The sequence below is a fragment of the Scyliorhinus torazame genome, chromosome 11 (genome assembly GCF_047496885.1).
Source record: "Scyliorhinus torazame isolate Kashiwa2021f chromosome 11, sScyTor2.1, whole genome shotgun sequence".
NCBI lineage: Eukaryota > Metazoa > Chordata > Chondrichthyes > Carcharhiniformes > Scyliorhinidae > Scyliorhinus > Scyliorhinus torazame.
In genome coordinates, this window is record NC_092717.1 from 69,098,377 (window position 1) to 69,126,086 (window position 27,710).

General features: G+C 47.0%; 1 protein-coding gene and 1 pseudogene across 3 annotated transcripts in view; both read right to left on the reverse strand.

Annotated features, from left to right (window-relative positions):
• LOC140385322 (TGF-beta receptor type-1) overlaps positions 1-7,669 on the reverse strand; it is a 151,745-nt gene extending 144,076 nt beyond the window's left edge. The window contains exon 1 of one of the 3 annotated variants that reach the window (XM_072467381.1): positions 7,494-7,669. In XM_072467381.1, coding sequence (XP_072323482.1) covers positions 7,494-7,569 — 76 coding nt within the window. In that variant the 5' untranslated portion in view covers positions 7,570-7,669. Of the gene's footprint in view, positions 1-6,923; positions 6,944-7,493 lie in introns of those variants that run through there. The other 2 variants (XM_072467382.1, XM_072467383.1) reach the window with 2 other exon arrangements.
• Positions 7,670-14,536: 6,867 nt separating this feature from the next.
• The window catches only part of LOC140385929 (uncharacterized), a 125,673-nt pseudogene continuing 112,499 nt past the window's right edge, over positions 14,537-27,710 (reverse strand).

Genomic DNA, 27,710 nt, shown 5'->3' on the forward strand with positions numbered 1-27,710 from the left:
GCAGATTCTTGCATTAGTGATTGGGGATATTTAAGTGTCTGCGAGTTTCCACCTAAACATTGGCAGCCGAGGTACAATTTGAAGCTGTTATTAGGCTAACCAGATAATGGTTCCCTTTTCACCACTTGACTTATATTCATTTAGTTCCCAGGAGGAAGTATTGCACAGTGTATTTTGCGCAACTGGTAGGATGTCTGGAGTTGGAGTAATTTTGTAGACGCAATAGCTGTTTACTGACTTGCATGTGAATATTTACAACTGAGAGTTGGCAGAGCTTTCAAATGAGTCAGGCATGTGTCACTTCTGTATTTTGCAACCACTGCTGCTCACGTTACATACGATTCAAAAAGTTGAAAAATGCCATGCCTAATTCAGTCTCATTCCCAGAGTTCATCAGAAATCTATTATAATGCACTACTCAGAACCTTTAGATTTCATGTGTATAAAACACCTCATGAATTTTCCTCTCATTAAGCTTTCTTGTAAATTGAAATTTGCCACCTGGCTCAGCCGCATGTTGAATACCTCAATTTAACTCAGACAATCACAAACATGCCTTTAAAATAAATGAATCTCGGGAGATTCAAGCTGTAGTTCCTCACACCTGTATTCTCAACCAGTTCCTGAGGCAGTAGCAGACCGAAGTTCACTGTTAACACCTGATCACACTTATTGATACAGCTGAGCTTGTGTTTGGAGGCAAGAGCTTCAGTCAACTTTCGGAGATAGAAATATATCATTTAAGGATGTGGGTTCGTGCCCCACTTCATGATTTCAGGATACAAAGTTAGGCTTACACTTTACTGAGCAAGTGCAACATTGTTGGAACTGTTGCCTGGATGAAGCATGAATCAGAGGCTTGCTACGTCCACATTTAGGCGGATGTGAAAAGATTGTGAATTCTTCGTCAAACAAAGCAGTGACCTGAGCAATATTCACCCTTCACCCAACATCAGAAATATTGACTACTTGCTTATGCCATCGTACTTGTGAGAGCTTGCTGCGCATAAATTAACTGTGATATTTGCATACATAACAGGCATGACATTTCAAAACTAATTTATCAACTAAAGTGGCTGAATTATTCTGAGCCGTATAAATACACATTCATTCTGAGGTTGCTTTAATCATTTATCCCACACCGAACAAAGTGATCGAATCACCAAATAAAACTTCCATTTTAAGCTCAAAAGATGGAAAACAATTTATATAAAGCAGCAAATGTTTAAAGCATCATAAAAATGACTAATGACTACAGTTTTGGCTTCAGCATTCTGTCACCTCTGCAAGTTGATGGACATGCAGAAGATGGGGTAATTCATGTGGTGCACTTTTACTACTGGCTGAAGAGGACCATCTGGGAGAGGTGGGCTCTGTCATAACTGCTGCATGAGGTGCTGTTGATGAGCTGTTGTTTGTGACGTTGGTGTCGGTTTCCAAGACACTGCAGCCACTCATCACAGAGATGCGTGCCAGCCCACTGGCGACGTTGTCATTTTTCTCTGTTGCAAGCCAGTATCTCCCAAGTACATAAATCAATGTTCAGGGCCTTCACGTCATACTTCATGTTAAGTGGAGCTTTCGGAATTCAGCTTGTTGCCTGGCTCTGGCTACTTCTCCAGACAGGACTTTCTTAGGTATGTGACCATCCTGCCAACGTGCCCGAGCCAGCGACATCAACTCTGCTGAGTCTCATCCGCTCTACCATGACAAGATGCATTACACTGCAGTTTGATGGTACCATTTTTGATAGCTTCAGGATGCAGAATGGACAGAAACAAAGCCATAACCCCCACTTGTTAGCTACCTGATGGTAAAGTAACTAACTGCATAGGGAAAAAAATGTCCAAGTCTATGGGAGCATGGGTTACCGAGAACTGCCTAATCATCCACAGCTCTTAAAATGTAATGAAGACTTAACCACATACTTTAACTGAGATTTCAGGATTGCAGAAGACTGGGAAACTAAGTAAACGCACTATTTAAACAATTCATTTTAAATGGAACTTAATGAAAACTGCAAACTCTTTACAGCCCAGGACTGCACTGTAAAGCAAGACAACCAAATTATAACGCTGCTAGGTCTAGCCAATTCAAATAACTAGTACTTGGATAAATACTTTCCACTGAATTTGTAGTTTTTATATTAACAAGGGACCATGTTTTGACTGGATATTTCTACAGCACAGAGCCAAGTACTGAAATGATACAAGGAAATGGAAAGTCTGGTGTATATTACTTGCTCAAATTATTTTCTCTTTTAAAAAATCAGGGGGAAAAAAACCAATGACTCCTTAGCCCCACCTCCACTATCACTTCAGTGATATCACTAATTTTCACAGGGGATTTTCACAGTAACTTCATTGCAGTGTTAATGTAAGCCTACTTGTGACAATAATTATTATTAATGAAGACATTGTATTCAACTGAGTAAATACACAAGAATAGCATTGGAGACGTAAAACAACAACTTGTATATATGTACGGTCTTTAAAGGAGTAAAACACAAGGCGCTATTCGGTACCCAACAACATTAAGCACATCTTGACACCAATCCATGCAATCAGATCAGGTGATCAAAAGCTTTATCAAAGAGGCATGTTTTTCTAAGGAGTGTCTTAAAAGGAGGAGAGATGTGTCTGCCTGGGTCTCACCCCCACAACCCAAAGATGCCCAGGGTAGGTGGATTGGCCACACTAAATTGCCCCTTAATTGGAAAAAGATCATTGGTAAAAAATAAAGGAAGAGAGAGGTAGAGACACAGGGCAGGAATTCCAGAGCTTATGGGCTTGAGAGTGGAAAGATTAGCAGGTACGTTGGAGATTAGAATTGGATGGGTGCAAGTACCTTCAGGGGTTGAAAACAATGATGATAGTTTTCAAGTCATTGCTTAACTAGAAACCAATGGGGTTAGTGTGCATGGGATGATGGGTGAACAAAACTTGGCACATGCTAGGAGTAGTGTTTAGATGACCTCAAGTCAATGGAGAGAGGATGATAGGTCAACTAGCTCTGTTGGAATAGTCAAGTCTTGGGATAATGGAGACATGCATGGCTGAGGGTACCAGCAGTAGGTGACCCGAGGCAGCAGCGGAGTTCTATGTTGTGGAGATGGAAATACACTATCAGCTTGGCACAATGTGTGGCTGGAAGCCTATCGCATGGTCAAGTATGCCATAAAGGGTCAGAGTTGTCTGGTTCAGACGCCAAATAATGGAGGAAATTTCCACTCAAGTAAGGTTGCAAAAGAGATGGTACTTGGCAGCGACAGAATCGTCCAGGGTTTTCTTTTTCAAGAGAAGGGTGACCAGAAGTAAATGGTAGAAAGCAATTTGTGACCAGAGCTAAATGGTAGAAAGTTAGCATGTTTTTACTTTTATCGAAAGCTACAAGTAAAACCACTTCCACTATGTCCCAGAAATTGAATCTTATGAGCACCCATTCAGTGATGCAATCCTATTTTCCAGACAAGCTGTGCTAATGGCCCTCATCACTCAGAGTTGTTCCAAATAGTAGCCAATTCCATGCTTGGACTCATGCCTAAAAGAAAAACGATTGAGACCTCAACAGTCATGGGGTAAAGACATCACTCCACCTTTCAGAGATGTATTCAAATCCAGCACCAGATGTTACGCAGCAATACAACTAAATGATTAATCCAGCAGTGTCTCCACATTATCGGTATGAACGCTTTTAAAAAGATATTCAAATTCTCAGTTGGCAACCTAAAGCAAGCATTTACACTTTAAACCAAAATTACGAGCCATACTCTCCCCGTTCAACCAAGAACTCCTTTTCTACACGAGTTACTTGATGTTTGCAATTCTTGTAGAACCAAACAAAGGGGTGTCACAGCTCCCAGGAATTCATTCCAATTCCCCAAACCAGAAACTCCCCTGGTTCTTTGCTCCTTATCTTTTGGGTTCTTGCTGGTGCTCTGCTCCTGGTATTTTCTGCTGACCGATTCTCTCCCTACCTTCTCCAAGTTGCTCTGGGCATACTCCAACAATAGAGCTGAAATGTGCTAAAACAAAACAAATTCCTCATCCCACAACCTGTTTCCATGGCAACGAGATATACAACGCCTGTTCCCAGATATACCCCATCTCAGATTAGACTTGTGTCAAACATGATTCTGTCATTACACCAAAGATGTCTATGTACACCAATACCGCTCCTAATCTTTTTAGACACCAAGTGCAATTTAGCATGGCTAATCCACCTAACCTGCACGTCTTTGGACTGTGGAAGGAAACCAGAGCACACCGGAGGAAACCCACGCAGACACGGGGAGAACGTGCAGACTCCACACAGACAGTGACCCAGCAGGGAATTGAACCTTGGACCCTGGCACTGTAAAGCCACAGTGCTAACCCCTATGCTACCGTGCTGCCCGTAGATACGTGACATTAAACAAATCCAATCCGTAAGAAAAGTCACCTGAAACGCAAGCTACACTTTATTACACCAATAACACCAAAAAAGACAACTATGAGTATTACAGTAAATCGCCAACAATATATTTTTTGCAACATTTAACACAGCCAAGCCTCCAGTGTCGCACAGGTATTCCCAATATCATGTAAATACAGAAAGATTGCTCCAGGTGCTTAGCACAAATAATAAACTTTGTACAAGGATAAGAGAGAAGCAGTACCTGTCTGTTCAGATAGAAAATCCTACAGACACCAACCACTTTGCTGGTATTTCTACCACACCCCATCTGTCCTCACTTGCCGACTGCTATCTTTAATTTTGGTGCCTCACACAATTCAGATCTCTCTGCCACTTCTAATAATTCGAGAGCTTCCTCGATACTGTTTCTCTTACAAGTCTCTAATTCACTTTTACCCATACCTTCAAACAATGCCTCTTCCCACACAATGTTCATGCAATAGCTGAGCTTGGATCAGACACAACACAGCTACTTCAGCATCACAATGCCCCAACTTCCACCGAATATAATGCATGATCTTACCATTTAAAACCAAATATCAAGACGCTAATGTAGAATTGACATATAAAATGCATTTCATAACTGTAGTTCAACAATCACTCTTAAATCGGAATTACTTGCATGTAGCAGCCTCCAAGGTTTTGGATGTAGCATGTCTTAGAGCACCTAATAGAAGTACCACATAGATGCACACTTTCAAGGAAAATATACTTAAAACAGCAGTACTTTAAAAGTGTGACAGATTTATTTCAAACTGAGTGACCTTCTCAGATTAGTAGTGCATTTTGACACCAACAACCATAGTCACAAACTCAATGACATTCAGAACATCTAAGACAAGAAATTAATTGGTTTGAACCAGTGGAAATGTGAAGCAAACAAAGTCATCAGCATCACCTCAACTTTGTTGTGCTTTAGCCATGCATCTGAAACAAGGGAGAGGGGTTCAATCCTCAACCTGCTTCTTAATATTCACATATCACAGTGAATGATCACATTCTACTGAGCTAAATGTTTTGTTTTTAAATTTAGAGTACCCAATTATTTTTTTCCCTCAACTAAGGGGGAATTTAGTGTGGCCAATCTACCTAACCAGCACATCTTTTGTTTGTGGGGGCGAAACCCATGCTGACACGGGGGGAATGTGCAAACTCCATACAGACAGTGACCCAGGGCCAGGATTCGAACTCGGGTCCTCAGCGCCGCAGGCCCAGTGCTATCCACTGCGCCACATGCCACCCTACTAAGCTAAATGTCAATAATACATGTATTATCAGGGCAGCACATTGGCACAGTGGTTAGCACTGCTTGCTTACAGCACTGAGGACCCAGGTTCAATCCAGAGCCCCTGTACGTCTGGTGTTTGCACATTCTCCTGTACGTGTGGTGTTTGCACATTCTCCCCATGTCTGCTTGGGTTTCACCCCCACAACCCAAAGATGTGCAGGGTAGGTGGATTGGGCACACTAAATTACCCCTTAATTGGAAAAAAAATTATTGGGTACTTAAATTTCTTTTTTTTTTAAATAATACATTTATTATAAGTTTTAACAGAGTACATTACTTGTAGGAATGACACTTATGGTGGAACCAAACACTCCCGAGAGCTTTTTGCACCTATGCTACTTAGTTGCCCTCAGAAGAGGTTTTATATTATTTTCTAAAAAATTGGGGGCACACACATCCATATTACAGATTCTGCCTCCTTTAGACTGACAGCACACTAGCTTATCCTTTGAGTTTGAGAGCCCACCTCCAACCTGAGAAACTAGATTTAACAATTTTAAACACTGGGGCTGATTTAGCACACTGGGCTAAATCACTGGCTTTGAAAGCAGACCAAGGCAGGTCAGCAACATGGTTCAATTCCTGTACCAGCCTCCCCGAACAGGCGCCGGAAGGTGCTTTTCACAGTAACTTCATTTGAAGCCTACTTGATACAATAAGCGATTATCATTTCATTTACTGCCATGGTTGACAATTGGAATTTTACTTAGAAGGATAATTCAAAATAAAATATACTGGCAAGTTACTTTTAAGATTTGCATTATATTTATTACATCCACTTTATAATTTGCTTAGGCATGACACCTATCCATAACCGTGGGACTTCTCTCTACATTAGAAACACATCAATGTAAATTGTTCGATTAACTTATGCCACCTAAAGAAAACGCAATGCAGTGAGCAACACTACAAAATCAGGCCCAGTTCGGCAAAACTGCTCTCCTAACAGTCTGAGAATATGCATCAGTTTGAAAGAAATCGGTCACCAATGTCAAAAGGAACGCAAGACCAAAATTCTCATCGGATAGATAATTTCACAAGACTTGTTCCGCATTTCCAAAGGCGTTACGTCCTGCACCAATGGTCAAGTTGTTTCCCCAAAGCTAAAGGAACGGGTGTAACTACGGAAATGATTTGGGGGTGGGGGGGTTAATCCACGAAGCAGGCGTACACAACTTACCTTCCCTACTCTATTTCCAGCTTTTGCCACTGTTATCTCCAATTGAGGTTGTACTGAAACTCTGACAGTCAAATGAATGGGGATAAAGAATGCAGTTCCTCTGAACCAGCTTCTAAACCTCCCCAACGTGAGACCATCCAAGCTCTGCGGTGAGGAGGCAGTGGCTGCAGAGGTGTGGGAGAGAGGGGGTCGCCATTTCCAACTGGGGCAGGGAGTATATTTTCCCGGCTCTGCTGCCCTTTGTTGGACTGAGTGAGTGGTCAGCTTTACCGGCCCTGGGATTCACCATAGCAACCACATCCGGGCGTGAATCCCCACTGACCTCCCGCCGGGGCAGGGGGCTGCTTCCCTCAGGGTCACTGAGATTGGGTGGTGGGAGGGGCATTGACCGCTCTCCCGTAGAGGGGCTCTCCTTCACCAGGCCACTCTCTCTCACCCCGGTCTCTTCTCCCCCTCCTCCCGGGCCTCTCTGGAACAATAACGCCCCCTCTCGCCGCAGCCCCTCGCCATGTTTGGAAGCAGCAAGACGACCAGCGACCTGTCCCCACTTCTCCCGGGTCCGTCACTCACCCAACACTCCGGAGGTGCCGATCAGGAGCAGCAGGCAGCCGAGCACCGCGCTCTCAGAAGCTCCCGCTCCGACCATGGTCCACAAAGCCCCGCACACCGTCAGGCACAGCAGCTACTTTGTACTCGGAGCAGGAGCCAGCCGCCGTCGCCGCCGGAGCCACATGACACACACGCTGCCATTGGCTGAGCCGCCGCCGGAGCCACATGACACACACGCTGCCATTGGCTGAGCCTCCCCCTCCTCTCCGCCACCATGGATCGCTGTCTCCGATTGGCTGTAGGGCCCGGCTCGGAGGTACGCGGCAGCCCATTGGTCACCAGAGGCCCAATCAAAATGCGCCGCTCTGCCACTCGCCTGGGAAAGTCCAGCGCTTTTCTATTGGAGAATATCGCAGCTGGATGACGCGCTACACGGTTTCCTATTGGGCGGCACGGCGGAGGAGTGGGCGGAACCCACAGAAAACTGCCATCCTATTGGTTGCTGCTCACTGTCATGAGAACGCGCTCCCTGATAGGCTGTCGATGCGGCCCTCCATTGGCCAGTCACTGTTCACACAATGAGACAGCCCCTGTGATTGGACAATTCAGCACAATGGCATGGGCTGGGTGAAAGGCGTCCTCTGATTGGCTCAGCCTCTCCATCCCTTCTTTCAATCGCCAACTCGCCTGAGGTGTTCCAAGGAGCCAATGAAAGCCCCGCCTTTTCTTTCCTCTCCCATTACCCTTTCCTTTTGCCTTGCACCAAACTCCTTTTGTTCTCCCCTCCCCCCCAACCCCTGCACTGCTGCTTTACCCGTTAAAGTCTTTCTCGAACTTCCCCCAGTTCTGGTGAGCTGAAACGAGCAACATGCTGGGGATGGTTGAAAGCTAAAATCAGAGCATCCCGAGGGGATGGTGAACAGCCACAGTCATGTTCACATCGGTGCCAATGATATAGGTAGACAGAGGGATGTGGTGCTGCAGACAAAATTTAGGGAGCTAGGTAGGAAATTAATAAACATGACCTCAAAGATAGTAACCTTCAGATTACCCTTGGTACCACGTACAAGTGAGTAGAGAAATAAGAGGACAGAGCAGATGAATATGTGGCTGGAGAGGTGGTGGAGGAGGGGGAACTTTAGATTCCCAGTGTCGTGTCGGGTGTTCCGACACACAAATGAACCAACGCGGTTGTAGATGGTACAACTTTGTTTTATTGTTCTGTACAATAATAACTATTAACTTCTGACTGAGGTTCGTACTTCACCAGCTAACCTGTGGACCCAGCCCTTGCACTATCTTGGTGAGGCACAGCACATGGTGTATGTTTGAGTGGCACGCTGTGAGCTCTGTGCTCTGAGCTATCTCCTGGTAGAAAGAGCAGGAACTGTGGTGTTCCCTGTTTTATAGTGCATGTGCTCTCACTGGTGATTGGCCGCGATGTGTGTGTGTTGGTTGGTCCAACTACCTGTCCATCAGTGTGTGTGTGTGTGATTGCACCATGATATATTAATGTGGATATCATGACACCCAGGACATTGAGATCCAATTCTGGAGGAAATACGGCCTGCACAGGTTGCACCTAAACAGACCTTTCCTCGTTGTGCAATATGCTAGTGGTACAGAGAGGATTTAAACCAGGCTTGTCCAACACAGTGTCTAAGGGCCACTACCCAGTCCGCCAGGCCTATCTATCTGGCCCGCGGATCCCATGTTAAAAATGTTGGTAAGTAGATTTGAAGATTCGTCAAAGTACTGCTCCATATACAGGCCATTTCTCTCCTGTTGCTAGGATCACTAGTGAACCAATCAGCAGCAAATCTGGGAGAGAACCAGTTTCTGATTGGAGGTGCAACTTCCTTCAGCCTGAATATGGGCGGCACGGTGGCACAGTGGTTAGCACTGCTGCCTCACAGCTCCAGGGACCCGGGTTCAATTCCGGCCTAGGATGACTGTCTGTGTGGAGTTTGCACATTCTCCCCCTATTTTCATGGGTTTCCTCTGGGTACTCCGGTTTCCTCCTACAGCCCAAAGATGTGTAGGTTAGGTGGATTTCAGGGTAGGAGAGGGGAGTCAAAGTGGTTACTGGCACAAGAAAAGTGGCTGCCGAGTGGGGACAGTGTCTTCTGAACAGAGGGAAAGCGGCTGACAAGTGCAAACAGAGTGGTTGCCTAATTGGGAGATTTCGCTATTACCTAACATGTACTGCAAAATTCCATTACATCCTTATGCAGTCCAGGCCAATAAAAATGTTTTTGTATTTTTGCTTGCGTTTTCTCACTCCTAAATTACTCTGTACTGGAACCTGCTTGTAATGCAGAACAATGCCAGCAGCGCAGGTTCAATTCTCATACTGGCCTCCCCGAACAGGTGCCGGAATGTGGCGACTAGGGGCTTTTCACAGTAACTTCATGGAAGCCTACTTATGACAATAAGTGATTATTATAATTATCACTCACAAAACCTCCTTTCTGCAAGCCACCGGTAATACCACTTGATGAACATCTGCCCATTTCTCATCTGTCTGAACATGTAATAATCTCCAATTTCTCGTTAATACATTATTTCTAATGTAACAACACTCTAGTTTACATTTAGATTCTATTACTGTATATGCTTTCTGATATAACTGCTTTATCTCTTTATCCTTCTGTAATTCTACCAACTTTCCTGAACTAAAGATATCCGCTTCACCCACCACCTGCATCACTACCACCTGTGATCCAGCTATATCATTACCCTGGAGATATTGTCCGTCTGAAAAAGGTAATTTTTCTATTAATCCTACCACTACTTCACCAATTTTCATCTGATTCTCTAACCTTACCTTATATAGTGGCACTAATTGCACATATTACCACCTTTTCTTGCAATACTTCTTCCAAACTACATATATCCTTATCTCTCACCATTAATCCTGTAACCCTTAATGTCTTAATCTCCTTACATACTCCACCTTGTACACGTAAGTAACCTTACCCCCATAAATAAAATCTTTAAAAAGATCTGCATCTGTTTATGTACCAATCTTTTAACAAGCTGTACACACTGTTGCATCTCTTCCACTGGAACAATGGTTTTTCTTCCCACTTTGAAAACCCCACTGGCTTATCTTGTTTTCACGAGATTCTTCCCAGTACTTTTCTTAAACCACCAACTCTGTGACTTCATGTGTCCAACTTTATTGCAACAAAAACATTTAAGTTTTCTTTTCTCTCTTCCACTATCATAGGTTTCCTTTTTCACCTGAGGCGAACCCTCTTTAATATCTCCAACTAAACCTCCCTTGACTTGATTATCTGTGAACTTCTCAATTCCCCAGTTTCTATCCTTCACAGATTAAAAATGATGTTGAAAACCAGACTTCGCTTTGTGAACTAATTCAAAATCATCTGCAATTTCTGATGCCAATTTTAACCCTTTGCCTTCCATGAGTTCTCACTACTGTGGGAAGTGAATCTTTAAATTTCTCTAAAATAGCCATTTCCTTATGAGCATTTGGTAAGGCCACATTTGGAGTACTGTGTACAGTTCTGGTCGCCTCATTTTAGGAAGGATGTGGAAGCTCTGGAAAAGGTGCAAAGAAGATTTACCAGGATGTTGCCTGGAATGGAGAGTAGGTCTTACGAGGAAAGGTTGAGGGTGCTAGGCCTTTTCTCATTAGAGCGGAGAAGGATGAGGGGCGACTTGATAGAGGTTTATAAGATGATCAGGGGAATAGATAGAGTAGACAGTCAGAGACTTTTTCCCCAGGTGGAACACACCATTACAAGGGGACATAAATTTAAGGTGAAAGGTGGAAGATATAGGAGGGATATCAGAGGTAGGTTCTTTACCCAGAGAGTAGTGGGGGCGTGGAATGCACTGCCTGTGGAAGTAGTTGAGTCGGAAACATTAGTGACCTTCAAGCAGCTGTTGGATAGGTACATGGATTACGGGAAAATGATATAGTGTAGATTTATTTGTTCTTAAGGGCAGCACGGTAGCATTGTGGATAGCACAATTGCTTCACAGATCCATGGTCCCAGGTTCGATTCCGGCTTGGGTCATTGTCTGTGCGGAGTCTGCACGTCCTCCCCGTGTCTGCGTGGGTTTCCTCCGGGTGCTCCGGTTTCCTCCCACAGTCCAAAGATGTGCGGGTTAGGTGAATTGGCCAATGATAAATTGCCCTTAATGTCCAAATTGCCCTTGGTGTTGGGTGGAGGTGTTGAGTTTGGGTAGGGTGCTCTTTCCAAGAGCTGGTGCAGACTCAGGGGGCCGAATGGCCTCCTTCTGCACTGTAGATTCAATGATAATCTATGATTAATCTAGGACAAAGGTTCGGCACAACATCGTGGGCCGAAGGGCCTGTTCTGTGCTGTATTTTCTATGTTCTATGTATGTTCATCATATGTTTGGTCTATTTTTAATGCTCTTATCCCCCTATCAAAATTATTTTGTTTAATTCTTTCAAATTCTATATATGTCTGACCTGATTCTATCCTTAAATTTCTAAACTTCTGTCTGTAGGCTTCTGGCACTTGTTCATATGCACTTAATAGAATTATTCTCACCTCATAATAACCCCTAGATACCTCCTCTGACAGTGATGCAAACACTTCACTTGCTCTACCTACCAACTTTGTTTGAACCACATGGTATTTAGCCAATTCAATTGTTTAGTAACTTTCTCACATGAGTTTAAAAAAGGCTTCCACATCTTTCTCGTCAAACCTGGGCAGTGCTTGAATATATTTAAACATATTCCTACTAAGCTTTTGACTGGAGAGGTTTCTCCTTCCTCCAGACCCCCTCAGTTTCTGCCTTTAACAACAACATTTTCCATTCTAGTTCCAGTTTCCAAAGTTCAAATGCTCTCTCTTTTCCCTTATCCCTTCCTTCCTTTTTTTTCTTCCTTTATCAGAGTTACAAAGCCAAAGCTCAGAGCGTGGACAGGACAGCATAAAAGCTAAAGAAAAAGCATACAAAGTGGTGAGGATTAGTGGGAAGTCAGAGGATTGGGAAGCTTCTAAAAGCGAGCAGAGGACAACTAAAAAAGCAATAATGGGGGAGAAGATGAAGTTTTTTTTAAATTTAGAGTAGCCAATTCCTTTTTTCCAATTAAGGGACAATTTAGCATGGCCAATCCACCTAGCCTGCACATCTTTGGGATGTGGGGGTGAAACCCACGCAAACACGGGGAGAATGTGCAAACTCCACACAGACAGTGACCCAGAACCCGGATCGAACCTGGGACCTCGGCGCTGTGAGGCTGCAGGGCTAACCCACTGCGCCACCGTGCTGCCCCGAGAAGGTGAAGCTAGCTAGTAATATAAAGGAAGAGTTTTTTTCAATATATAAAAGGTAAGAGAGAGGCAAAAATAGACGTTGGACCATTGGAAAATGTGACTGGAGAAGTAATAATACGAAACAAAGAAATGACAGACGAATTGAATAGTTACTTTGCATCAAACTTCACGGTGGAAGACACCAGTGGGATGCCAGAGCTCCAGGAGAATCAGGGGGCAGAGGTGAGTGCAGTGACCATTACTAAGGGGAAGGTTCTGGGGAAACTGAAAGGACTGAAGGTGGATAAGTCACCTGGACCGGATGGACTACACCCCAGAGTCCTAAAAGAGATAGCTGAGGAAATTGTGGAGGCATTGGTGATGATCTTTCAGGAATCACTGGAGACAGGAAGGGTCCCAGAGGACTGGAAAGTGGCTAATTAACACCACTGTTTAAGAAGGGAGGCCGGATAGAGTGGACGTGGAGAGGATATTTCCACTTGTAGGAAAAACTAGAACCAGAGGACACCATCTCAGACTAAAGGGGTGATCCTTTAAAACAGAGATGAGGAGGAATTTCTTCAGCCAGAAACTGGTGAATCTGTGGAACTGTTTGCCGCAGACGGCTGTGGAGGACAAATCACTCAGTGTCTTTAAGCCAGAGATAGATAGGTTCTTGATTAATAAGGGGATCAGGGCTTATGGGGAGAAGGCATGAGAATGGGGATGAGTAAATATCAGCCACGATTGAATGGCAGAGCAGACTCGATGGGCTGAGTGGCCTAATTCTGCTCCTATGTCTTATGGTCTTATGGACGGGGGCAAACCCCTAATCCAGCTCCTTGGCTGCTCCAAAAAACAATTGAAATTGAATCCAATTCATTGTCTTCACAAGAGAGGCATACCACATCAAGGCATTACACCTGACCTCACGCTCATCTTAGGGGCACGGTGGCACAGTGGTTAGCACCGCTGCCTATGGTGCTGAGGACCCGGGTTCAATCCCGGCCCTGGGTCACTGTCTGTGTGGAGTTTGCACTTTCTCCCCATGTCTGCATGGACTTCACCCCCACAACCAAAAGATATGCAGGCTAGCTGGATAGGCCACACCAAATTTTTTAAAAATTTAGAGTACCCATTATTTTTTTCCAATTAACGGGCAATTTAGCGTGGCCAATCAACCTAACCTGCACATCTTTTGGTTGTGGGGGTGAAGTCCATGCAGACATGGGGAGAATGTGCAAACTCCACACGGACAGTGACCCAGGGCCGGGATTCGAACCGGGGCCTCAGCGCCACAGTCCCAGTGCTGACCACTGCACCACATGCCGCCCTGGCCATGCCAAATTGACCCTTAAAAAAATCATAGCCAAAAGACTGAGATGGAATTCCTTTTCTTCCTATGTTAATCTTTCCATTGCTACTTCAAGCTTTCCTTTTTCTTTTGAAAAGCCCTCTCTCTCTCCTTTTCTGCCCTCTCGCTTTCGTTTTCTGCCCTCTCTCTTCCCTTTTCTGCCCTCTCTTTTTCCTTTTCTGCCCTCTCTCTTTCCTTTTCTGCCCTCTCTTTTTCCTTTTCTGCCCTCTCTCTTTCCTTTTCTGCCCTCCGCTTTCCTTTTCTGCCCTCTCTTTTCCTTTTCTGCCCTCTCTTTCCTTTTCTTTCCTCTCGCTTTCCTTTTCTGCCCTCTCTTTTTCCTTTTTTGCCCTCTCTCTTTCCTTTTCTGCCCTCTCTCTTTTTCCTTTTCTGCCCTCTCTTTTTCCTTTTCTGCCCTCTCTCTTTCCTTTTCTGCCCTCTCTCCTTTAGTGCCTTCTCTCTTCTTTTTCTGCCCACACTGTTTGCTTTTCCACCCTCTCTTTCCTTTTCTGCCCTCTCGCTTTCCTTTTCTGCCCTCTCTCCTTTTCTGCCCACTCTCTTTCCTTTTCTGCCCCCTCTTTTCCCTTTTCTGCCCTCTCTTTTTCCTTTTCTGCCCTCTCTTTTTCCTTTCCTGCCCTCTCTCTTTCCTTTTCTGCCCTCTCGCTTTCCTTTTCTGCCCTCTCTCTTTTTCTGCCCACTCTGTTCCCTTTTCTGCCCTCTCTTTCCTTTTTTGCCCTCTTTCTTTCTTTTTCTGCCCTCTCTCCTTTTCTGCCCTCTCACTTTATCTGCCCACTCTGTTTCCTTTTCTACCCTCTCTTTCCTTTTCTGCCCTCTCGCTTTCCTTTTCTGCCCTCTCTCCTTTAGTGCCCTCGCACTTCTTTTTCTGCCCTCTCTTTTTCCTTTTCTGCCCTCTCTCTTTCCTTTTCTGCCCTCTCGCTTTCCTTTTCTGCCCTCTCGCTTTCCTTTTCTGCCTTCTCTCCTTTTCTGCCCTCTCTCTTTTCCTGCCCTCTCTCTTTCCTTTTCTGCCCTCTCTCCTTTAGTGCCCTCTCTCTTCTTTTTCTGCCCTCTCTCTTTCTTTTTCTGCCCTCTCTCCTTTTCTGCCCTATCTCTTTCTTTTTCTGCCCTCTCTCTTTCCTTTTCTGCCCTCTCTCCTTTTCTGCCCTCTCTCTTTCCTTTTCTGCCCTCTCTCTTTCCTTTTCTGCCCTCTCTCCTTTTCTGCCCTCTCTTTCCTTTTCTGCCCACTCTCTTTCCTTTTCTATCCTCTCTCTTTCCTTTTCTGCCCTCTCGCTTTCCTTTTCTGCCCATCCTGTTTCCTTTTCTGCCCACTCTCTTTGCTTTTCTGCCCTCTCATTTTCCTTTTCTGCCCACTCTCTTTCCTTTTCTGCCCTCTCTCTTTCCTTTTCTGCCCTCTCTCTTTCCTTTTCTGCCCTCTCTCCTTTTCTGCCCACTCTCTTTCCTTTTCTGCCCTCTTTCTTTTCTTTTCTGCCCTCTCGCTTTCCTTTTCTGCCCTCTTGCTTTCCTTTTCTGCCCACTCTCTTTCCTTTTCTGCCCTTTCTCTTTCCTTTTCTGCCCTCTTGCTTTCCTTTTCTGCACTCTCTCTTTCCTTTTCTGCCCTCTCTCCTTTTCTGCCCTCTCTCTTTCATTTTCTGCCCACTCTCTTTCCTTTCCTGCCCTCTCTCTTTCCTTTTCTGCCCTCTCTCTTTCCTTTTCTGCCCTCTCTCGTTCCTTTTCTGCCCTCTTGCTTTCTTTTCTGCCCACTCTCTTTCCTTTTCTGCCCTCTCTCTTTCCTTTTCTGCCCTCTCTCTTTCCTTTTCTGCCCTTTCTCTTTCCTTTTCTGCCCTCTTGCTTTCCTTTTCTGCACTCTCTCTTTGCTTTTCTGCCCTCTCTCCTTTTCTGCCCTCTCTCTTTCATTTTCTGCCCACTCTCTTTCCTTTCCTGACCTCTCTCTTTCCTTTTCTGCCCTCTCTCTTTCCTTTTCTGCCCTCTCGCTTTCCTTTTCTGCCCTCTTGCTTTCCTTTTCTGCCCACTCTCTTTCCTTTGCTGCCCTCTCTCTTTCCTTTTCTGCCCTCTCTCTTTCCTTTTCTGCCCTCTCTCTTTCCTTTTCTGCCCTCTTGCTTTCCTTTTCTGCCCTCTCTCTTTCCTTTTCTGCCCTCTCTCCTTTTCTGCCCTCTCTCTTTCTTTTTCTGCCTTCTCTCTTTCCTTTTCTGCTGTTTCTCGTTTTAGCCTTAGTTTAATTACTCTTGTTCTGTCACCTTTGCTCTTGAGTCGCCAGGTATCTTTCTGATACCGCCACATGGTTCAAGTCCAAGTAATGATCAATAATCCAACACACCGCTTAGTAAGAGTTAAATCAACGCACATTTATTATATACAGCAATCAATACTTATACATTAATTCTACTTCTAAGCTACTTCCTACAACTAACTGGCCAATACTTTGTGGTGAAAGTCCGGGTCAAGCCAAGCTGGGGGCTAGCACTATTTGGAGTAGTGGACGAGCCGGGAGTGCAGGAGGCGAAAGAAGCCGGCATTCTGGCCTTTGCATCCCTAGTAGCCCGGCGAAGGATCTTGCTATTGTGGAAGGAAGCGAAGCCCCCCAGCGTGGAGGCCTGGATAAATGTTATGGCAGGGTTTATTAAATTGGAGAGGATAAAGTTTGCCTTGAGAGGGTCTGCGCAGGGGTTCTACAGGCGGTGGCAACCGTTCCTAGACTATCTCGCAGAGCGTTAGATGAAGGTCGGTCAGCAGCAGCAGCAACCCAGGGGTAGGGGAGGGGGGGATATCTTTTGTGTGTGGGGGGGGGAGGAGGGAGAGAGGGGGAAGGGGGGTTTGTTTGGGGCGGTATTTGAGCAAGAAAATACATGAAGGTTCTGGAAAACTGACATGTACGAGAGGAATCCAATGTACAAAGCTCTGTAACATTTTGATTTACCATGTTCATGTCTTGCAACGTGCGCTTTCTTTCTTTTTGTTACGAGGGAGGGGGGGTTTGTTTGTAAGGGTGAAAAATTGTGTTAAAATTCTTAATAAATATATATTTTTTTAAAACGGGCCAATATTTAACTTTGGAAATGGCCCACCAGGTCAGGGAAACGGATGGCCTTTCGTATGGGTTCTGAGCCTGCGGGATTCAAAGCTGGTACAGGTCGATAGTCAGGAGTGCCTATCTCGTAGCGAGTGTTGGAGTAAGACTTACTATTTCTCGCGGCTGTTGCAGAGGGTCAGCAGAAGGGTCTCGAAGGTGCGGAGAGGAGAAGAAGGGCCAATTTGAACTTGGCCCCTATTCTTATAGTCCCCATGGGCTTCCCGCCTCTCGGGGCGGACCGTGTACCTGGTTCCAAGTGATTGGACTTGGTCCCAATCACTTGGTTCGATATTCTCCAATGCTGGAGCGATTCCTTGATCGAGGGGTGGTCATCCACCTCTCTTTATGTCAGCTCCTGCTGGCGCCGTAAGGTCTGGGTTGGCTTCGTGTTTCTAATTTGTAGCATATTGTTCCCGGGATTGCTACTTAATATTCAGATGGCTGGTGTGTTGTTGTGTTGATGGCTGCAGGTATCGATTCTGTCTGGCTTCCCCAGAGGCGAATACACAGTTTTGCCTGCAGCTGTCTGTTTGAGTCCTGTTGGCTGATTTTCCCATCAGCCTCTTCCGTTCGCCATTTTAAATCGGGGTTTGGCCATTCTAATCGGGAGTCAGCCATTTTAAGCGGCTACACACCCTCCTTGTGATCCTAACGCGAAGCGTGAAGGATCACATCATGATTGTTACTTTCCATTCCCTGACCGGGGGGGACACCTCCTACATGGCCTCTGCACTGACCATAGCTATGCACAAAAAATTTTAACTAACAATTCTAAGGGCGCTATGTCAGACAGGGACATGCATTACAAAACAATAAACTTGGAACCTCTAACTTATCCTTAGTATACTACATTCGCTAAACATTCCATTATTCTCAATCATACAACAAAATCACAGCATTTCATACAGTCTTTCCTGGCTTGGCAGTCAAGCTCAGGATCATACAAATTTTGCTCATGAAAAAGTTTTTTACATCTCTTTATTTACAACAATAAACGCAAGTGAATGCACTTTATTATTTTCTTATAGATCGCGGGGGTCGGGGGTCTGGTCGTAACCGAACATAGGGGATCTGATCCTATATACCGAGGTTCGAGCGCGGTAGACTCTCCTTCTCCATTTATGTAGGCGCATAGTCTGCACTACACAGCAGAGTATCGCCAACGCTAACAGTGTTTCGATCACATCGGACAGGGAGTACCACGTTATGAACCTGGCACACCAGGATGATGCAGTGTCGCTGGTGACTGGGCTCTGGGTACTGCGGGGCAGTGAAACATTAACGGCTGGGGGGTGTGAAGTCATGGGGATCGCGGTCACGCGCAACCAAATGTCCATAAATAGAATGTTGATCATGATGAAAGAAATCCTCATGGCTGTTCTCTTTCCTTCTCTTTCTTCTCTTTCTTTATTTTCTCCAGTCCTGGAGCTTCTGGAGTTCTGTAGAAAGAAGCATAGTATCTGGAACTATCTTTGTTTAATATCTGGTATGCTAGTGTGTCTGTCCTTTGGTGCCAATTATTCCCTTATAATTGGTCACTATGTGTGACTCCCTTATTTTTTTTTTCAAAACAAATGTTAGGACACGGCACACTTCCCAAGCATGAACCAGTGCTGAGTTACCATCCAAATGCTCCAGGATGTAAATAGCAGATGGCGGCAACCTAAAGGTTACTTAAACAAACAAAACTTTTTGAAATGAAAAATGTCAAAATGAGGTGCGTATGGGCCGAGACGGGTAAGAGGTGGATGGAGTTCCCGGGTAGGATGGCTACCAATACCGTATCTCTCCTACCCGAGCGTAGTTGACCAACAGGGGGGTCCCCAGGCAGGGCGGGTCTCACACCGTTTCTCCACTGCCTGTGCAACGACAAGAACGGGCAAAAATGTAGTCATCGTGGTGGGGCTGCCATAGTGGTTCTATCCTTCGAACCAGAAGGGCAGTTATGATCGGGCGTCTGATACCCGAACAAGTATCAGCTGAAAAGCTAGTTCCTCTGAACGAGCGTGTGGTCTCTTGACCAGTTTCTGCAGTAAAGCTAGTTCCGCTGAACAAGCATGTGGCAGCGGTGGGTCTCTGAGGCAAGTCAAAGAACAAAAAAAGAACAAAGAAATGTACAGCACAGGAACAGGCCCTTTGGCCCTCCAAGCCCGTGCCGACCATGCTGCCCGACTAAACTACAATATTCTACACTTCCTGGGTCCGTATCCCTCTATTCCCATCCTATTCATGTATTTGTCAAGGTGCCCCTTAAATGTCACTATCGTCCCTGCTTCCACCACCTCCTCCGGCAGCGAGTTCCAGGCACCCACTACCCTCTGTGTAAAAAACTTGCCTCGTACATCTACTCTAAACCTTGCCCCTCTCACCTTAAACCTATGCCTCCTAGTAATTGACCCCTCTACCCTGGGGAAAAGCCTCTGACTATCCACTCTGTCTATGCCCCTCATAATTTTGTATACCTCTATCAGGTCTCCCCTCAACCTCTTTCGTTCCAGTGAGAACAAACCGAGTTTATTCAACCGCTCCTCATAGCTAATGCCCTCCATACCAGGCAACATTCTGTCCTCAGAGGTTTCGGCCAAATGGGCGTGTGGCAGTGAGAAAAATTCTCCTGTCGGACATACAACATTGAACAAACTTACAAACAACATAAAACATTCTGCAGGTTCCATCAGAAAGGACAACACTTTTCCCAAGCGGTTCCTTTTAAAACATCATCTGGACACCTCAGTTCTCGGTTGCGAACAGGGTCGCAAAGGGGTTGGCGGTTTGGGGGTCAGACCCAAGGTCGTCCTCTACTCCCGGATTCCAAACTCTGGAGTGGATTAGGGCTGAAAGGGCTGCTTGGTGTGAGTTGGGGTTGCTCTCGTCGTTGCGGACGAGTCGGTATGAGTTGTCACGGTGCCAGTAACTGGGGTCTAGTTGGGTGGGGACAAAATCGGGGTCGTCAGTGTGGTTCGATGGTTGGTGGTGGGGTTTATTTAGAAAAGTGATCAGGAAGGGATCACTTGGATCATAGTCGGAGTCGCTAGGTGTGGGTCCGGTTGCATGGGGATAGTAGGGAGGCGTGCTGTGGCTATCGTCCGAGTCACAGTCGCTGTCTCTGCTGCTGCAGTCTGTGGGCGTTCCGGGGCGGAGTGTATGTTTCGGGGGTGGAGTCGAGGTCGAGTCCATGGCTGGGCTGGACGTGGTGGGGGTTGGTCGGGTTACGTTGGCTGTGGACGGGGTGTGGTCTGCTGCGTCAAGCATGACTTGGTGTGCGTGGTTTGACTGTGTTCCATAAGCCTTTAACTGGTTTATATGAAACCACGCAGTCTTACCATTGGGGTACTTTATTTTGTAAACGGATGGGCTTACTTTGTCCGCATTGGAATACGGACCCGAGTATTTAGGTGACAGGAATGTGCTGGGGTTATATACAGACAGCATTGCTTGCTGTCCGATATCGTACTCAGTCGCATGCACTGTCTTGTCGAAACAAGCCTTGCTCTGTTTCTTTCTGGTGCCCAATTTTACTGCGGCTGCTAACTGAGCCGTTTTAACATTTGCAACTAATTGCTCCACGGTTTTCTCGTGTGTGAGGGCCGTTACTTCGGGGCTGGTCAGGTCCAAACCTAACAAGTATTCTGTGCCTTTCATGGGGCGTCCGGTCATGAGAGTGTGTGGGGTGTAACCTGTGGAGGTGGAAAGTGTTACGCAAAAACATCAGCGCAAAAGGGAGGACTGAGTCCCAAGTGGTGTTGTTCTGCTGGACCATTTTTCTGAGGGTGGTTTTTAGGGTCCGATTCATGCGCTCCACGATACCACTCAACTGTGGGTGGTATGCAATGTGGAATTTTTGGGTGATGCCAAATATCGTGAGGACGTTCTGCATGACACGTCCCGTAAAATGGGAGCCTTGGTCAGATTCAATGCTGCGGGGGAGTCCCCATCTTGTAAAGATGTGGTGGGCTGTGGTTTTGGCTGTGGTTTTTTGCAGTGTTTGTGCAGGCTGGAAATGCTTCCACCCATTTTGTAAATGTGTCTATGACCACAGGTACATATTTATAGCCATTCCTGCAAGGGGGCAATGGACCTATGAAATCAATCTGGAGGTTAGTCCAGGGGCCATTAACTGGTCGGGTGTGGCTGAGTTCGGCCTTTCTGGCATATCTGTCGGGGTTATTCTGTGCACAGATAAGACAATTTTCTATGTAATGGCTTACATCTTCCTTCAAATTTGGCCACCAACAAAGCTGTTTGAGATGGGCTGTAGTGGGATCGATTCCCTGATGTCCATGACCGTCATGGAACAAACAAATCAATTGGTTCCTGTCCTGTTCAGGAACCACATAAAGGGTGTCCTTTAACACCACACCGTCATGTGTGGTCAGTGTATTTCTAAACCTCTCGTAGGAGGCTGGAAACTTCCCCTTTACAATCTCCGTGAGATTGCTGTCCTGCTTCTGGGCCTCTACGAGATCCTCGATCCTAGTCTGTGTGACCTGAACTGCACTCACTGGCGCGCTTTCGGGGGATTTCCAAAAATACCCATGTCTGGAACCTGCCTTAGCCAGTGCGTCGGCTTTTACATTTCCAGGGGGGGAGGAACGATGGTGGCTGCGGACTTTGATGATGCCAAAAGTCCTGTTCTGGGCTTTTTCTAAAATATGGCGGAACAATGGGGCTGAGGGGAGGGGTTTTCCGTCTGCGGAAACAAATACTCTTGCTTCCCACAGGGGCAGAAATTCCGTAAGGCTGTTACAGACATAGAGGCTGTCCGAGTATATGTCTGCTGGGCTGGGGAAGGAATCTGGGTGTTCTACTATATATGCAATGGCCGCAAGCTCTGCTGCCTGCGCGCCTAAGTGTCCGGGTAGTTTCAACGATATTTCCTCGAGGGCGCGCCCCTGCGTGTCCTCGACATAGATCCTGCAACCTGTTATGCGCTTCCCATCTAAGACTGTGGAAGATCCATCCACATAAATCTTAATGGGCTCACACGTGTCCGTGTGCGGGGGGCTCTGAGTTGAATTTCCTAGCTTTCTGGGGGGTGTTTTAGCTATAAAGGGGCCTGTGTTGTGGTGTGGAGAGATAATCTCACATTCATGGGAGATTCCGGGGTACTGTAAATTGTCGGCTAAGTAGGTGTGTGTCTTTGTCCTTTTTACTGAGAAGTCCCGTCCCTGCACGAGAAGGGTCCATCTGGCTGCTCTTATTTGGCTTACTGTACCGTCCTTGAGTCGTCCGTCCAGTAAAAGTTGTGTGGGGGTGTGTTCGGTCAGAATTGTGATGGGGTTCAGTCCGGTAATATATGAAAAGTACCGGACTGCCCAGAAAACTGCGAGCAGGTACCTCTCACAGGCTGAAAATCCCTGCTCCACAGCATCTAAAAGTCGGGAGGCATAAGCTACGGGCCTTAACTGGTCGTGCCGTTCCTGGAGGAGCATGGCTGAAAGGGTGCGGTCTGTGGTCGCTACCTCTATAGCGTAAGGGGAAAGCGGGCCTGGAACTTGTAGTGCGGGGGCTACTATGAGTGCCTGTTTTAAAGAGTCCACAGCATCCAGATGCTGCGGAAGCCATTCCCAGGGGGCTCCCTTCTTTAAGAGGTCTGAGAGGGGTGTTGCCTTGCTGGCGAAACCGTCAATGTGGTGTCGGCAGTAGCCAAGCAGTCCTAAAAACAACCGGAGGGCTGAAACGTTCTGGGGAAGGGGCAATTTAGCGATCGAGTCAATCCTTTTATGCTCGATCTCGCACTTACCGTGCGTGATAATTCTTCCAAAATCTGGGCCTTTTGGGGTTGACTTTACAACCAATTGAATGTAATAGTTCCAGGAGTTCGGACAGAAGCTCAATGTGCTCTTCCTTGGTGTCTGTCTGCAGTAGTAGGTCGTCTACATACTGTACCAGACATTCGGGGCGAGAGAATTTTGCTAATCCATTTGCCAGCTGTCGGTGGAAAATGGAGGGGGAGTTGTGGAATCCTTGTGGCAGGCATGTCCACGTGTACTGCTGTGCTTTAAAGGTGAAGGCAAATTTGTACTGGCACGCCTTTGCCAATGGAATGGACCAGAATCCATTACTGATGTCCAAAACCGTGAAGTAGCGGGAATTGAGTCCCTGCGTGAGCATGGTCTCGGGACTTGTTGCTACGGTGGGGGCTGCTGCGGGGGTGACTTTGTTGAGTTCCCGATAATCGATGGTCAGTCGCCATGATCCATCGGGCTTTCTCACTGGCCAAATCGGGACATTATTAGTGGAGGCTACTGATCTAAGTACGCCCTTCTCTAATAAGCTCTCTATTACTTTTAAGATTTCTCCCTCTGCCTCTGGGGGACATCCGTACTGTTTCTGGGGTCTAGGGTCAGGTCCTGTTACTTGTACGGAGCCAGTCATCCGTCCACAGTCGTGCTTGTGGGTCGCGAATGCTGCCCTGTTCTTTTGCAGAACTGCCCTAACCTGCTTGTCCATACTAAGCGTGGTTGGGTTGAACCAAAATTCGCCTACGGTGCTAATTTTGTTCATATATTTGCCTATGTTGAGCGTTGCGGGGGCTCTTGCGGATTTCGCCATCTTCCAGACACACTGGTTGACTGGATCGAATGAAAGGTGGTGGGAATTCATGAAGTCAATTCCCAGAATGTGTTCTGCTGTGTGGGGTGTTTGGTGGTGATGGTTCCGATTTGAATGGGTACAGGGGCTGTGAGTGGCCTGTAAAGCTGCTGAGGGTGAGAGTGGCTGTAGTGGGCCACGTGTCTTTTTGAAACAGGGTGGAGGAATTTATGGTGGTGCGGGACCCTCCTGTGTCCCAAATAAATTCGATAAGCTGTCCCCGGATTTTCGCTGCAACTACGGGTCGTCCTGACCTATCCCAAAGGGTGTCGCAGACCCAACTGGGGGAGTCCATACACCGTCAGTCCGTTCCGGTCAAGTCCGTCTGATCCGAACGGGCGCTAACGCTATGGATGGGCTCTGTCTTTTTCTTAATCAGAGTGCCTGTCTGTTGGGCTCTCTGTGGCTTTTTAGGGGCATTGCACTCTTTCGCGAAATGTCCCAACTGTCCGCAGTTGTAACATTCTTGTGACTTGGGTGGGGGGCTGTTCTTTCCCTCATTTACCCATGCGGGGTTCGGGTGTGTTGTTTTTACTGCCTGCATGTCTGCGGCGGCTTGCTTTTCCTCGTTTTTAACGGTGGGTTTGCTCTGAACAGATTGCTCCCAAACGCGGGACAATCGTTTCACCACCCATTTCTCATTATGGGCCTCTCCTGAGGGATCATAACTAATACAGACTTTCTGTCCTGTTTCTGTGGCATGGGAGATAAGGGTGCAGGTCCATTTGGCCATATTGTCTGGGGACAAATGGGCGCGGTCTAAGTCTCCAAAGACTGCTGCAAAGTGGATCCACAGGCGTCCAGCAAACGCTGTGGGGTGCTCGGATTTCTTTTGCCTACATTTATTGAGGCGATCTACGGGGTCACCCCGGTTATACCCGATCGCATCCAGGATCGCGGTATGCATTTCTGCAAGGGTGCCTCCTCCTACATTCTGTGGGTCGGGAAGGGCTGCTGCTACCGACGGATCTAAACTTAGAACCATGAGCTTTACATGCTCTCTCTCGTCCAGGACGTACATGTGCGCCTGGCGTCTAACTGTGGCAAAGAACTGGTGGGAGTCTGAGCTGGGGAGGAATGGTGTGATCTTCTCGCACGCGTCCCGTAATTGGGTCACTGTTAAGGGGTGGAATATAGATATTCCGCATCGTCCGATGTGGCTGTGCGGTACCCACCGCACAGCCACATCGGATGATGCGAAATATCTACAGGGTTACAGGGTTCATTGGAGCTTGAACTATCTGCTGTGTGGGGGGTTGGGGTGCTTTTCTCTTTTGGGGCTTTCCCTGCACACATGTTCCCTGAACATATCTCTGCGCTGTTTCGTGTAATTCCTCCCAATCAGGGCCGTCTTCCTGGTCTAACTTTTCCCCAAAGGTGTCCTGAAATCCTTTCTGAACAGAAAGCAGTGATTGCAGCTCTGCAATCTGCTTCCGGCATTTTGCGTGATCTATGGTGCTCTGTCTTTGATCTGTGGTGGCAGTCTGGAGTGCTCTTAGTGCTGCCTTGAGATCACTACACTGTTTCTGTAGCGTCTCTACCTGTTTTTCTGTCTCTTTTCTTACCAGGATTGCACGTTGCGCGTCCTGATAGGCCTTTTCATACTGCGACTGGAAACTGCTTACATGCGCCAGACAAGACTGGTGACCCCGTTTGGCGTCAGCCACCTCTCCATCTTTTGCTGCCAATTTCCTCCTTAATTCTAAATTCTCTTTTTCAACTTCGCTTACATCGACTTTACTCATCCGCTGTATGCCCTCAACTTCTTTGCGGAGCGTCTTGACGACCTCCTCTGTGCCTCGCAATTAGAACAAAGAACAAAGAAATGTACAGCACAGGAACAGGCCCTTCAGCCCTCCAAGCCCGTGCCAACCATGCTGCCCGACTAAACTACAATCTTCTACACTTCCTGGGTGTAGTGCACAATGACTTACGAGAGAGACGAGTAGAGCTGAAGTCGATGAGGCTTTATTAAGCGTGACTTGTTCCCAGCAGTTCAGCAACAGAATGGAGCTGCGGGGAGAAGCACGGGTTCTTATACTCCGCCTTCAGGGCGGAGCCAAGGGTCAACAGCCAACCAGGACCCGGGATCTGTCAGCCAAGAGCATCACGGCTTCACAGTCCCACATGACCCCTAATACATACCACCACATTCACCCCTTGTTAAAAATGAACCCGGCGGGGTGGTGGTTCGCATGGTGGTAGGGGTTTACAAGGCTGGTCCTGGGAGGAAAATTTTGGGCATGTCATTACAATTTTAGCCCTACACTGGGCTATGTACAAGGTTTGTGAACTATTTACAATATTCGTAAGAGAAAAGAACATTTTCGTTACAGTCCAACAACATTCTTGATGTCACACCGATGCCACGAGTCGAGCGGGCGGTCTGGTCTTCCTCGTCGATCGCCTCAGCCCCGGTGGTGGTGCAGGTGCTTGTTCCCGCGTTGTCGTCTCCGGGAGCGTTTCGGTGTTTGTTCCTGTTTCACTCCTGGTCGGACACGGGAGGAGGACCGATCCTCCCGGGAAGGGGGCGGTCGCTGGTGGCAGGGAGGGGATGATCGGTGTCGGGGGGGTGTGTGTGTTGCCGGCGGGCGCCAGGTCTCGCAGGGAGACCGTGTCCTGTTGGCCGTCGGGGTACGCCACGTAGGCGTACTGCGGGTTCGCGTGGAGGAGGTGAACCTTCTCGACCAACGGGTCCGACTTGTGCGCCCGCACATGTTTTCGGAGCAAGATGGGTCCTGGGGCCGCCAGCCAGGTCGGCAGCGACGTTCCGGAGGAGGACTTCCTGGGGAAGACAAGGAGGTGCTCATGAGGCGTTTGGTTAGTGGTGGTACACAGCAGCGACCGGATGGAGTGGAGAGCGTCCGGGAGGACCTCCTGCCCCCGGGAAACTGGGAGATCCCTGGACCGTAGGGCCAGTAGGACGGTCTTCCAGACCGTGCCGTTCTCCCTCTCTACTTGCCCGTTGCCCCGGGGGTTGTAGCTGGTCGTCCTGCTCGAGGCTATACCCTTGCTGAGCAGGAACTGGCGCAGCTCGTCACTCATGAAGGAGGACCCCCTGTCGCTATGGATATATGCGGGGCAACCGAACAGTGTGAATATGGTGCTAAGGGCTTTGATGACTGTGGCCGCTGTCATGTTTAATGTAGAGAAGTGTGAGGTGATTCACTTTGGGAGGAATAACAGGAATGTGGAATATTTGGCTAATGGAAAAGTTCTTGAAAGTGTGGATGAGCAGAGGGATCTAGGTGTCCATGTACATAGATCCCTGAAAGTTGCCACCCAGGTTGATAGGGTGGTGAAGAAGGCCTATGGAGTGTTGGCCTTTATTGGTAGAGGGATTGAGTTCCGGAGTCAGGAGGTCATGTTGCAGCTGTACAGAACTCTGGTACGGCCGCATTTGGAGTATTGCGTACAGTTCTGGTCACCGCATTATAGGAAGGACGTGGAGGCTTTGGAGCGGGTGCAGAGGAGATTTACCAGGATGTTGCCTGGTATGGAGGGAAAATCTTATGAGGAAAGGCTGATGGACTCGAGGTTGTTTTCGTTGGAGAGAAGAAGGTTAAGAGGAGACTTAATAGAGGCATACAAAATGATTAGGGGGTTGGATAGGGTGGACAGTGAGAGCCTTCTCCCGCGGATGGAAATGGCTGGCACGAGGGGACATAACTTTAAACTGAGGGGTAATAGATATAGGACAGAGGTCAGAGGTAGATTCTTTACGCAAAGAGTAGTGAGGCCGTGGAATGCCCTACCTGCTACAGTAGTGAACTCGCCAACATTGAGGGCATTTAAAAGTTTATTGGATAAACATATGGATGATAATGGTATAGTGTAGGTTAGATGGCTTTTGTTTTGGTGCAACATCGTGGGCCGAAGGGCCTGTACTGCGCTGTATTGTTCTATGTTCTATGTTCTATGTCGGGGCAGGGGATGGCGAA